Below are 13,374 nucleotides of genomic sequence, written 5' to 3' on the forward strand. Positions count from 1 at the left end.
GGCTCTCAGTACCATATTGTGAGTGAGTGATGTATTTCACAGGGAAACGGGGGGCTTCTCAGCTAATTACATAAACCAGAATTTTTCCAACATCCAAACAGCTTTCATTGGTCCCCTCGGGCTGTGGGATGTAAACTCCTGCAGGCACTGGTCATCATAGACATAAAGGTAGACGCCTCTTCCGGCTCTGGGGCATCTGTATCTCCAGGGAAGGCAACATGGAGGCAAGCTTTCCCGAGATTACTTGCAAAGCATAGCGGAAGCTGGCGAGTACGTAATGGAAGGGGACGCTCGGTAGGCCAATCAGAGGCGCGACTCCCTCTTTCCCAGCGGCACTTGCTTTGGCAATGTAAACGGAAGTCCCGGAAAAGACGTGCTGTGATTGGCCAGTAGTCACTTGAGTGGCAGCGACGCGCAGCGCGTCTTCAGCACTTCCACTTCCTCCCGTTGGAAACCGGTCGCTCCAACCAGAGTAATCTAGTAAGAGAGTGGCGACACGCTTTGATCTCGCCGCAAAGCGGGTGCCTATGGGCTATAGTTCCAAACATTGGAACTATCCCATTGAGATAGAATGAGCACGTCCGCATTCCATTTGTACAATGGGAGTCACTCTCTTACTAGTTTAGTTTAGTTTTATTCCCACAATAAAAAACAGTACAACCCATGGAGGGCTTATATGTGTAGTTCTCACCAAAGATAATATACAAATGGTAAGTAGACAAAGTAATCAAACATGGGTATGGAAAATAACAAATACAACAACAAATACACTAGTTTCAGCATGCAATCAATTTTAGTGGTGCTATAATGACATGCGCAAACTAGGAATGGACCAGGTTGAAAGTGGTTAAAAACGTGTTTTTCGAAACACATACTTTTACATTAAAATGTAATGGTTGAAAGCATATTCAAAAAAAGGTATGCAAACTACTGTATGTAGTAGTGAATTGTGGAATTAGACAGCTAAATCCTGTTTGACTGGGTGGGGGAGGGGCACCCTCATTTTCTCACACAAACGCGATTGCCTATCCTATAAATAGTTTTTGAGGGGTGCTAGCCCCTCCTATATTCAGCTAGTGTAGATTCTTGTCCTAACAAACATTAAATGCCATTGACAATGAATGGAGAATTTTCGTCATGTGTCTGAGCAAATCGGCTATTTTTGTGTTAACATTAAAGTTCAGAATTAAAAAAAAATATATATATATATATAGTGGTTGCAACTGTATTAATTGATTGCCCGAGTCCCGTGGTGGGAATTCTGCTTTGGTCTTGGTGAAATATTAAGTAGTTCCGGTCATTTTGTGGGGGGCACAGGGGGCCACGCATTAAAAGTAAATTAATTTACAAAACTAGCGACATTTGTATCGTTGACGTTTATAACACAAGTGCTAGTCATAATGCATTATTCTGCTCTGTGGAACAGCACATAAATATTATAACTTAGGTGGTTATAAAGGCACATAGAGAAGTGCTGTAATGTCTGTGTCATAATAATGCATTATAACCAATGTGTATTAAATGGAATAATGTCTTATAAACATCAATAATATGCTATAACAAGACTTTGAGACCTTTAAGTAAAGTGGCAACATTCTTTAATGGTTATTAGCAGTTGTATCATTTTATAATACCCTATAGCATGACTTTGTGACCTTTAAGTAAAGTGACGAAACTTTGTATAATATGCTATAGCATATTTTTGATGTTTATAAGACATTATTCCATTTAATAAACAAATTGGTTATAATTCATTATGACACAGACATTACAGCACTTCTCTGTGCCTTTATAACCACCTAAGTTATAATGTGCCGTTCCACTGAGCATAATAATGCATTATAAATGTGCTATAATGCATTATAAAGACTACCTTAATATAATGTGTTACCAAAATGGGTTCACCTATTACATGACCATGTCCAAAATATGGATACCAGGTTGAAAGTGAACTTTAGATTGAGATACACTCAGCACTGAAATAAAAACAGATACAATTGTAAAAATAAAACTAGAAAAAAATCGCTGATAAGGCAGGACCAAGCATGCAGGAAGGCAATAAGAATAATATGCACAATAAGCCATATAAACATGCAAGAGTGAACTTGTGAAAAAAAAGACCATGAAATTGTGACAGGCTCAGTTTTGTGTGTGTGTGTGTGTGTGGGGGGGGGGGACAGCATTCTTGAAGACTAATACGCTGAGTTGTCTGTACTCAGATTTGAACCCATGACCTTGTGTCCCGAAGGCGCGAGCCCTACCTACTGAGCTAGAGCTATCCGGACGGCGGACACAATCAGTTGTTGTATTGTTAACAGCAAAATCATTCAAGAAGGCAATAAGCAAATATATACATGAGCTATTCGTGGTCAAAGTTTGCATTTTCAATTGAGTGCTATAGCACCACCCTTTGGCCAATGGTTGTGGGCTTCGCATTCTCACCGTTTGGCATGGCCTTCTACCATGTTGCCAAGTTTCGCGAAAACCGACTGCACGGTTCAGCCAGAACTGCTATTTTTGGCGGAAGGAGAAGAAAAAAAGAGACAATAACAAAGGACCAAGTCCTTTCAGGACTGCTTGGTCCTTTAAATAATAATAATGAATGTTTCAAAGGTTGAACATATTGCCTCTGTCGGTCAGGTGGAAATAAAAATAAAATTCAAAATTAAACTAAAAAGTAGCAGATCTCGTTGTTTCGCTCCATGTTTCGACCTTGTTGATCTACTACTTTTGCTGCTTTTGTGTGACACTGTAGTATGATCAATTAGGGCGTTCATTTATGAAAAAAAAACACAAAAAGTTAGTATATGGAGGTTTCTGCACAACAGCCACAATATGCATATTGAGAACAAGGAATTTGAACACTAGAGGGAGGCAATTACCATCCCCTCCTCCACCTGAGTCCCAAATGACACCCTGTATGGGCAGGGGTGCCATGTTGCTAGAGTACCAGTGACCACATTTAAACACCATGCTTGCTACAAATAGTTGAACAACCACTGACCTATCTTTGTAGAAATAGGTCACACCCTGTAAACTCTGAGATAACTAGTTCCAAAAGTAGACAATTTAGAGTCCTTATCACACAACAGACACGAGCTGATAAACAACATATGGTATAGACCTACTCACTAGTCACTATACTCACTGCAAGAATGAACTCTGGAACTTTGGTGAAAAATTATGAATGCTACTGTAATATGGCTATGAACTGTGTTCACATTTAATTGAAATGTCATTATCTTATCCCCCCCCTTGGCTGCCACATGGCTGACTTAATCGTACGAGAGGCATGCAGGGATGTCACAAAGAAAGATATACATTTGCAAACATTTGACATTTGATTGCTGCATAAGGACGTTTGAGCTACAATGTACAGTGCAATTTCCTCACCCCCTCTTTATCCTCCTTTCCAATTTCCTGGTCCCCTTATGGATTATGTCTACAGTAGAAAGGCTTTCCAGTATATGGACAGAAACGTTTACAGTGGTTACGTTTTTCGCCCTGTGTGCAGCCGACGCTGGTGTGTTTTCATGTTACTTAACTGACTGAAACTCATGTCACAGTGTGCACAGTGGAAAGGTTTTTCTCCAGTGTGAACGCGCAGGTGTTTCTGTAAATTACGTAATGCAATGAAACTCTTGTTGCACTGTGTACAGTAATAAGGTCTTTCTCCGGTGTGGAGACGCTGGTGTGTCTTCAGAGTACCTGACTGACCGAAACTCTTGTCACAGTGTTTACAGTGAAAAGGTTTTTCTCCAGTGTGGATACGCAGGTGTTTTTTCACATCACTTGATACAGTGAAACTCTTGTCACAATGTTTACAGTGGAAGGGTTTTTCTCCAGTGTGAATACGCTGGTGTTTCTTCAGGTCATGTGATACAGTGAAACTTTTGTCACACTGCTGACAGTGGAAAGGTTTTTCACCAGTGTGGATACGCTTGTGTCTCTCGAGGAGACCTAACCTACTGAAACTCTTGTCACACTGTTTACAAATGTAGGTTGTCTTTCCTGTGTAACTCGTCTTTACTTCTCCCTCATTAGCTAAATTCTTGGTAAACTGTTGATGACTGTTAGATTTTGGTTCATCTGTCTCTCTTTGTTTCTGACTGGCTGCAGAGCAGTTTATTTGCTGACAGGCTGCTGAGGGACTCCTCAGTGTTGGGCAGTAGAGGTTGTTGTGGTGTCTCTTGATGTACTGTAGGAAGGCACACGGATATGGACACTCCGAATATGAGACCTGAGAGTCTCCTTCCATCATGAAATCTGATGCTAATATGCTATACACTTCATTGATGGGAATGAGGTGTATGTTTGTCTGGGATTGAAAACCTTACATTACACTATGTATGCATCTAGCTCTCTTTCGGACGAAGTGACAGTCTAATTACCATTTCACGCCTTATATGAGCTGACCAGAGCCAAGTTGCCATCCATGCATAACAACGCCAATTTGCACAGGCATTACTAACCTTCCTATCTGCACACAGTTTGTCTCTTAAATGGCACTGGATCCACTTTGTCTATTGCGAACGACAAGCTAACGGTCATCATTCTCTAATAAGTCACTAGGCTAGATCACAGAGCTTCACAAGATGTTTCTAAAACATGGTCAATGTTTTAGAAAGGCCGGCACCAAGAGGGCTCACTCTGTCCTGATATTAAAATCACACTTGTGTGAAGTGTGGGATGGCTGCCACACGATTGCAGATTCATTGCCACTATATACGTTACGAGACATGGATGCAGTGTTATTGTATCAAATAAACCAGCCACAAGATGTATTTATATTGGCCACATGGCGTCTCATCCCGTTAATGTTTGTTTAACTGCTGTAAACTAACAAGTCCATAGGCTTGGCTGTCATTCGATTTTTGTCAAAAGTGCTCTAAACAAGTCCATAGACTTGGCTTCCATATGACATCATTTCAAATGCCAGGCATTGGAGGGGCTAGCGCCCCTCAAACATATTGTATGGGAAAGCATATAAGCTAGCTACAGACAGTACATACATTTGTAGAATCAGAGACTTCTCCATTTCTACAGTATTAAACTAAGACAGTTGGCAGAACAGCCCTAGTTTCTGGTGTTTCCATAACAAATGTAAATAAACCATTGATTTAGAAATAAAACTCATAACAGTTATTATGCATGGAGATACTCCGGCAGAGCAGGACATGTTTGCTGTCTCCCCCTCCGCCAACCTCAGAACCTGTTGGGATTTCTACACTCTAAGCCGGCCAAAACCACACAAATATATCCCTGTAGTTAGTTAGTAGTTAGAGTATAACTATTATAGACTATTACTCTAGTAAAACAAAAACAAACAGAAAAAGCTCTTCTGCTACAGTTAAAGGTATTAAATAGCCACTAAAGAAGATGAATGCATGCTTTAATTGAATTACTGTTTAAACACTGTGGCCCCACAGCTGGTCTGCTGTTTAAATAAAACGTGAAGAATCTGTCTGAATACCAATGATTATGTGGCTGAAAGCTGGTTATTTGGCTTCAAGTTTTTCAAATTCAAAGTACATATATACTGTACAAGTAGCCTACACCTTATAGACCTCGCCCTTTAGGGCAAGGTTGCATCCGCCTGGATGCGTGCACGCATCCGCCTGGGTGACGGCTGACGGTAGACATCTGGGCAAGGCAGCACTGGCGCTTTGGCATGGGGGGTCAGATCAACATATGGAATGAATTCTGTACTGAACATATATGGAGTGGGTTTTGAGTGTACAGGGTTTGATGAGGTCAGATCAACATATGGAATGTCAGAACAGGTCAGCTCCATATATGGAGATATAAGGGTTTGAGGTCAGATGTAGATTGCTGGCTGGCTCCATACTGTATGCAGATCTAGGTGATGATCCAGTCTTCTCCATGTATGGTTATCCAGGGTTAGATGAGGTCAGTGTCTTTGACCAAAAAATGCACAAGATCTAATGGTCTCCATGATGTTACGAGGCGTGACTATATATGGAGGCGTGATGTTACAAGGTGTGACCATATATGGACACGAGATATGGCCATATATTGACATTGCCATATATGGAGAAGGGCCCCTGGCGATGTTGTCTACGTCGCGACTATATATGCCTATATATGGAGATCCCTGATGTCACGTGATGGAAGACCAACAGCAAAGTTCGTCAGGCTTGGGACTCGAGTTCAAATATGGTTATTTTGGGTGTAAGTGTTTAGCAATGGTGGCATAATACGTGCAACAGTGTTTTATTGAAGTGGAAGTTGCACCAGTTACACATACATATACAGTATTTGATTGATTGATTGAATACTTTATTAGTAAAAACAAATAAACAGCACAGAGGTACAGTAAAACATTTAGGCTAAAAGGACACATAAAAGGTCCTGGGGAGGGAGTCCATTGTGGTAATATTCAATTCCTCAACAAAGCATAGAATATTAACAAATGAATACCGGTACATCTTCAACTACTAATAGCTAGGTTTACAGAGGAGTAAAAGGAAACGAACAGACCGTCATTTCAACAGGAATTAATATCTAATTCCAATTGCAGATGATAGACACACACATTATGCACTGTACACATTTATAAGTATTGGCCTAAAATTATATAGTCAGAATTACCTACCCTGCAATATAGATAGAAAAACAAAGCAGTGTCTCCATCCAGTACAACATTTCCTTCCATAACTGTAACAGTACTGTAGGCAATATAAACATAGACACAGACTCTCTTCAGACTGTATCACGGGGCAGCATTGAATAAACACTGTGTGTGTGCACGCATGTGTATGTGTGTGGGTGTGTGTGTGTGTGTGTGTGGGGGGGGGTGTTACATATGTGCAATACTACTGGGACACAGTTTGGGGGCATACAGTATAAAGTATGTATTGATGGTATTTTGCTCGGGGTTTAAAAGCATGTTTTGTCACGATTAAGATGTAAAATGTCACGGTAGACTGGAGCTGACCTTTAGTTTAGCCAAAGGGGCCTCAGTTTGAGCATGCCGAGTTGTGTTTTTATCAGACATTTAAATGACCTTAAAGAAATTGCATACATCAATAGCGGGATGAAGTAATTTTGATATTTATTCAACAGCATTGGTCAGGTTAGCTGGGACTGTACTCAGATTACAACAGTAAATTCAGTTTAAACAAAACGGTCACTTAGGTAAAGCGACCGGACACGCGCTAGCCCCTCCTATGTCCAGCTTTGAGGGTTTGTGTAAACACATACATTGTCCTAACACAAACATTGAATGCTATTGACAATGAATGGCCACACACACACACACACACACACACACACGCACACACACGTAATTTCCTCAACATCCAATAAACCATTTTACATTTTACACTTATTAATTCCTTCCATAATCTCTAATATTCTTACCCATGTTTGCTCTACTCCAGTGGTTCCCATACCTTTCCATACCAAGGGATCCTCAAAAAAAGCTATAGCCTCTGGTTGTGGCCCCCATTGTCAAAAAATATCAAGAATTGTAAAAATGGCAGATGTCCAAGTTCACAGAACAATGCATTACGGGATTCACGGCACATTCGATTTTAGATCTCCTATTGAAAATGTTTGACATTTTTACAATAGAGGCCTACGGGTACAGCATTAACTTTGAATGAATTGATTCAAATAATTTGACTGCAAGGAGACAATTCTCAAACAAAATTATATTGTTGCACATTCCTAGATTGATATAAGCATGTGATCCGATTGATTTAAGTATTTATTAACAGTAGGCCTATGCAGAATGGTAGTCAATACAAAAACTGTTACTGTGGACGGCACCCTGATTATTACACATGTTTACAACAGGGTCCACCATTTTCAATTCATCAGAACATTTAGAGACGTACAAATATACACTTCTATATTTCAAAAAAACTGGATCATATAAAGGAAGTAAAAAGGGAAAAACATATACATATATTAGTTGCTGCGAGAGTGAGGTCTAATGACTGTTGGTAGGGCGTTCCACATTTTGGTGGCATAGGAGCGAAATGAATTTAGTCCCTTGTTTGTGCCGAATCTGGGTTGCACCTCATGCATGGTTTGTTGAACTCCCTCTGGTGTTGTGGGTGTGGACTTCGTTGACATTAATGAAGTATTTAGACAGGTACATGGGTATCTTGGTGAATCTTGAGGACCAGACCCATTGCAAGATGCTGTACTCTGTCAACCCTAAGCCATTCCAGCCTGTCAAAGTGGGCAGGGGTGAGGTGGGCAGAGGTCGTTGTGCCCATACGCACTACCTGACGTCTGTCTCTCAGGAAGTTGAGTATCCAGCTCCAGAGGTTTGTGTTCAGAGTGACCCAGACTCTTTAGCTTGCAGGAGTCTAGTATGGGGGGATTATGGTATTAAACGCTGATCTATAGTCTAAATCTATGAACAACATTCTCACATATATGACTTTTCTCTCTCCAGGTGAGAGAGGGTGGTATGGAGAGCTGTGGCGATCACGTCATCTGTAGATCTGTTCTGTGTTGTGTGCAGAGTTGGGTGTAAGTACACTACTTGTAGCCTTACTACTTGTAGTGTAGTTACTGTAACTACACTACTTATGACTACACTAGGCTACTCCTCCAAATTGATTAATCACATTAGAGTTACTGGTCTGTCGTTACTCGTTACTCCTGCTGCTGCTTTCAGCAGTGTTGCGTTGGAGAATAAAGCCCTAACCACACCAAAGGGTCACCATGCAACTCCTTGGGTCCAAACGGTTGCAAGGAGTCTTGACCCTTTGGTGTGGTTTGGGCCATTGAATTCCATTCGTTGAATCACTAGGGTCAACGTGGGTCAACGTGCAACAAGACATATCACACCGTGGGGACAACGCTAAAACCTTCACTTGTTCAACAACCTGGTATTAAAGAGCATAAAGTAAGATCTTGTGTACGTCCTCCTTATTAGGATTATAAAGATTTGTTAAGTGGCAAATTATGTGACAATGTATCTCAGGCGATTTTATGGAGTAACGCAAAAGTAATGTAATGAGTAGTGTAACTATAGTTACTTTCTCCAGGGAGTAATCAAGTAATGTAAGGCATTACTTTTTTCAAAAGTAATGTGTAATGTGTAGTGTATTACTTTTTTGAGCCATTGAATTCCATGCGTTGAATCACTAGGGTCAACGTGGGTCAACGTGCAACAAGACATATCACACCGTGGGGACAACGCTAAAACCTTCACTTGTTCAACAACCTGGTATTAAAGAGCATAAAGTAAGATATTGTGTATGTCCTCCTTATTAGGATTATAAAGATTTGTTAAGTGGCAAATTATGTGACAATGTATCTCAGGCGATTTTATGGAGTAACGCAAAAGTAATGTAATGAGTAGTGTAACTAGTTACTTTCTCCAGGGAGTAATCAAGTAATGTAAGGCATTACTTTTTTCAAAAGTAATGTGTAATGTGTAGTGTATTACTTTTTTGAGTACCGGACCCCAACTCTGGTTGTGTGTGTGTGTGTGTGTGTGTGTGTGTGCGTGCGTGCGTGTGTGCGCGTGCGCACACTCACTGTATAGTACAGTTCACACTATTACAGTTGTTAACTTGTTGGTCAGGCTTCAGACGCGCCTCCTCAGGAGACTTATTACTACAGTATATACGTTGGTCAATCTGGCGCCCCCTGGCGGCCGCCCCCACTTTGAAAATCACTGCTGACTTGACAGTGATGCTGGCAGACAGACTGACGCGCTGTACACTACTACTCACTCACTACACAGTATTGTATGAACACTCAGATCTGCCTCATATTATGCCAATACTTTGAACGCAGGACTTTTATTTGCAACAGTATTTGCAATTAAGTAAAAGTATCTGGCACCCCCAAAGCGTGAAGCCAGCAGCAGCAGAACGACATTAATTGTTGATAGTTAGTGATACAATACATTGTATCAACCTCAACCACATGACATGACATGTGATTGTGATGACACAATTGTATCATCACCATCACCACCACCACGTGTCATGTGATGCTCAGAGTAGCGGATGAGAAAAAACACTTCAGTCTGGTCCATAGAGTATTAACTAAGGTCTGGTCAAAACAATGGTCTGCTTCCTGTCTGTGTCTGTCCATGTGTGTTTGTCTGTCTGTTCGTCCGTCCTCCACATCCTCCTCAACATAATAGTGCCAGCCAGACAGCTTTCTACACCGGAAAATAAAAGTACCCATTAGAGAATAGATTAGAACCCAAGCCGCTTCTTCACACAGATGCCAATGCCATAGATATAGAACCGTCGTGGTTCTCAAACAAGTTAATCATGTCACAGTCAGACCCAGATAAACCCAGCGCATTGATTAGGCCATCGCCATGGACCCCCATTTGATACAATCATATTATATCTGGACCCATGATGGTCCGGGCCGGAGTCCGGACCACTAATCTACATCCTCATTCCTCAATCCTCATTCCTCAGCGATAATAATTTAACTCTCCGAGGGTGTACTACTAACTAAAGGTCTCCCCATATGGGTCTTTCTTGGTTGGTCCCCTCCCTTTCTCCCCATTTCCTAAATAACACGGGGTTTCAGCCAGATATTCAGTAGATGAGGTGACGGTTCTTCTTTGTAATCTGTGGAAGGAACCGTCAGCCTTTTAAAGAACCATTATTTTTTGCGTGTGGCACGGCCAGGGCACGGCACGCCACGGGCCCTCCCCTCGCGACACGACGACACTCACTTCGTCGCACGACGGTGTCGTGCGGTCGGGAAAATAGCCGATATCCAAGCTCACGGTTCGTCGCCTCGGCGACGCGACTTGAGCTTGGAGATCTGCTATTTTACGACGAAGCATAAACCAGGCGGCGTTTGATTGGCTCATGGTAGTAGTCGGGCCGGCCTTTCCCCTCTCAACCCGCTGATGTTGGCTGCTCTCTGCTTCCTGCTCTTCTCTTCTCCGCTTCTCCTCCACCACCTCCTCCTCCTTATACCTCCACTATTCCTCCACCTCCCCAACAACACCTCCTCCACCGGACCGACCTGCTGCTCGGATAGCCTCACAGCCACAGCACATAGCCGGGGAAGGCGGAGGGCTGACGACCAAGCAAGCACCGACCACCCGACCCGACCGACGAGCGACAAGCACCCGGGCCGCGTTCAGAGCGTCCACGTCGGGCTAGAAAAGGGGATACGTAGCCGCTCGCCTCGCAGGCAGAGGGGGAAGAAGACGGAGCTATTATAGGACGCTTCCAAAACGGACAGAGATGAGAAGGAAGTCGAGGATATTGTTGTGTTTTGCCGTGCTCTGGGTGCTGGGGATTGCATATTACTTCTACTCGGGGACAACGTTGGGTCGAAAGGTAAAGAAAAAAAGGATTATTATTCTCTAACGTTCTGTTACAGTGTGTTCTGTTGCTTTGATTTTTTCTTTACCAGTAAAAAGAGGAAGCCCAACAATCGTACCGTGCCACTGGCTTGTTTTAGCATTATGAAATATTCTTTAAGTGAAGTGGTGCTACAAGCGATGCTGCTATACTGGGCAGTGTGTGAGTGACAGAAAGGGCCTGGTTGTTATCAGCAAGCCTGACATTGATTTAGTTGGAAAGCAGAAAAAAGCAGTACCCCCAGTGGCCCCCACCCCCTTCATTTCCCCTGGTAACGGTAGTGAATGAAGGGCCTCTCCTCACCAAGGGGCCCCCATGGTGGTAACAGGACTGAATGAAGGGCCTCTTCTTCTTTACCCAGGGCCCAACCAACCAACACCTCTTCCTTTTTTTGTATTTTTTACAACCAAAATAAATGTTCAGTGTTAAATGAACACATAAGATCTTCTTCCAAACCAAAGTCAAGCTTTAATTTAGACCAAACCTGAATGTGGTTGCAGCTTTGGGGGGCTTCATGCAGCCTTCTGGTCTGGCGCACGTCATCACTAAACTGTAGGTATGCTGATTGCTGACTGCTGAGTAACCGGTTTAAGACACTCATGTCGTATAGGCCTATATATATATTAGATCTATATCAATACTGCAATGTAGAAACACTCTGTTACAAGTAAAACTCGGGTATAAATCAAAATGTACTTGAGTAAAAGTACAAAAGTAATGGCATCAAAATAAACTTAAAGTAAAAGTACTCAAATATGTAGCTCTGGTCCATAGCTCTAATCTGCGTGCATTTGAGCTATGGACCAGAGCTATCAAATATGCAGAATGTCCCGTTTAACAAGGTATCGTTACGCATTGTGAACTTGTAGATCACTATCAAATAGACAACGTTTAAATAGCCGGGCTGAAGAGCTTAATGTATGTTTTGTAATAATAATAATAATAATAATTAAAATCTACAAAGTAACTAAAGTTTTTATATAATTGTATTGGTGTAAAAGTACAATATTTTCCTATGAGATAAATCAAGATGTAGTGGAGTAGAAGTAAAAGTATTGGAAATACTCAAAGTAAAATACAACAACTTTAAATTCTACTTACCGGTTAGTACAGTAGCCTACTTGAGTAAATGTAAATTAGTTCTTAGTTTCCACCACTGTAGGCTATATATATATATATATATATATATGTGTATAATTTAAGTCTTCAAGGACCACAAATCACTCCCTCAAGGTTGTAAGACACCCACCCATCCTATTATGGCCCATTATCAGCAGCCTGCTGTGATTTTAAACTAATCAAAACTGTGTTCATGTCTGCTTTTATTTCACTTCTTTCTGTAGTTTTTGCTCCTCGATATAACAGGTAAAGCATTTAATCTCTCAATAATGTGGGCCATTTGGACCATTGCCTAGTTTATGCCAGATTAAAAAATCAATTTTATAATTTGATGTTCATTGTTTATATCATTCGTGTTATTGTGCAACATCAGCACGTAATGCTAGTGTGAAACATCATACACATTATGACCTATGCACATTAATGTCTGATGTGTGTAAGTACAATTTAGGCATTTAGCAGACGCTCTTAATCCAGAGCGATTTACAATAAGCAACAAAACAAAAAGCATGGCAATACATTACATACATAAAAAGTAGTTATCATAAGTATAGAGAACATACATGATACTACATTTACATTACATACTGTAAGAGCTCCTAGTGTGTTGTTTGCTCTTAACTCTTTGTGTGTGTGTTGTGTGTGTGTGTGTGTTACATGCACTTATTCCACCAGTCGCTTGTCATATCTCCTCGACTGTTTGTTTTGCTCCAGCTAAACCACAGCAACCCTTTTACTTTTCCATTAGTGTGTGTGTGTGTGTGTGTGTGTGTGTGTGTGTGTGTGTGTGTGTGTGTGTGTGTGTGTGTGTGTGTGTGTGTGTGTGTGTGTGTGTGTGTGTGTGTGTGTGTGTGTGTGTGTGTGTGTGTGTGTGTGTGTGTGTGTGTGTGTGTGTGTGTGTGTGTGTGTGTGTGTGTGT

The 13,374-nt window shown here is 41.5% G+C and overlaps 1 protein-coding gene across 1 annotated transcript in view; it reads left to right on the top strand.

Moving 5' to 3' along the window:
* The first annotated feature begins 10,725 nt into the window (after window positions 1-10,725).
* galnt2 (UDP-N-acetyl-alpha-D-galactosamine:polypeptide N-acetylgalactosaminyltransferase 2) overlaps window positions 10,726-13,374 on the top strand; it is a 56,064-nt gene continuing 53,415 nt past the window's right edge. The window contains exon 1 of the mRNA XM_079497100.1: window positions 10,726-11,312. Within this exon, the coding sequence (XP_079353226.1) occupies window positions 11,217-11,312 (96 nt within the window). The 5' untranslated portion in view covers window positions 10,726-11,216. The remainder of the gene's footprint in view (window positions 11,313-13,374) is intronic.

Source organism: Electrona antarctica (assembly GCF_951216825.1).
Source record: "Electrona antarctica genome assembly, chromosome: 3".
In the NCBI taxonomy this organism is placed as follows: Eukaryota; Metazoa; Chordata; class Actinopteri; order Myctophiformes; family Myctophidae; genus Electrona; species Electrona antarctica.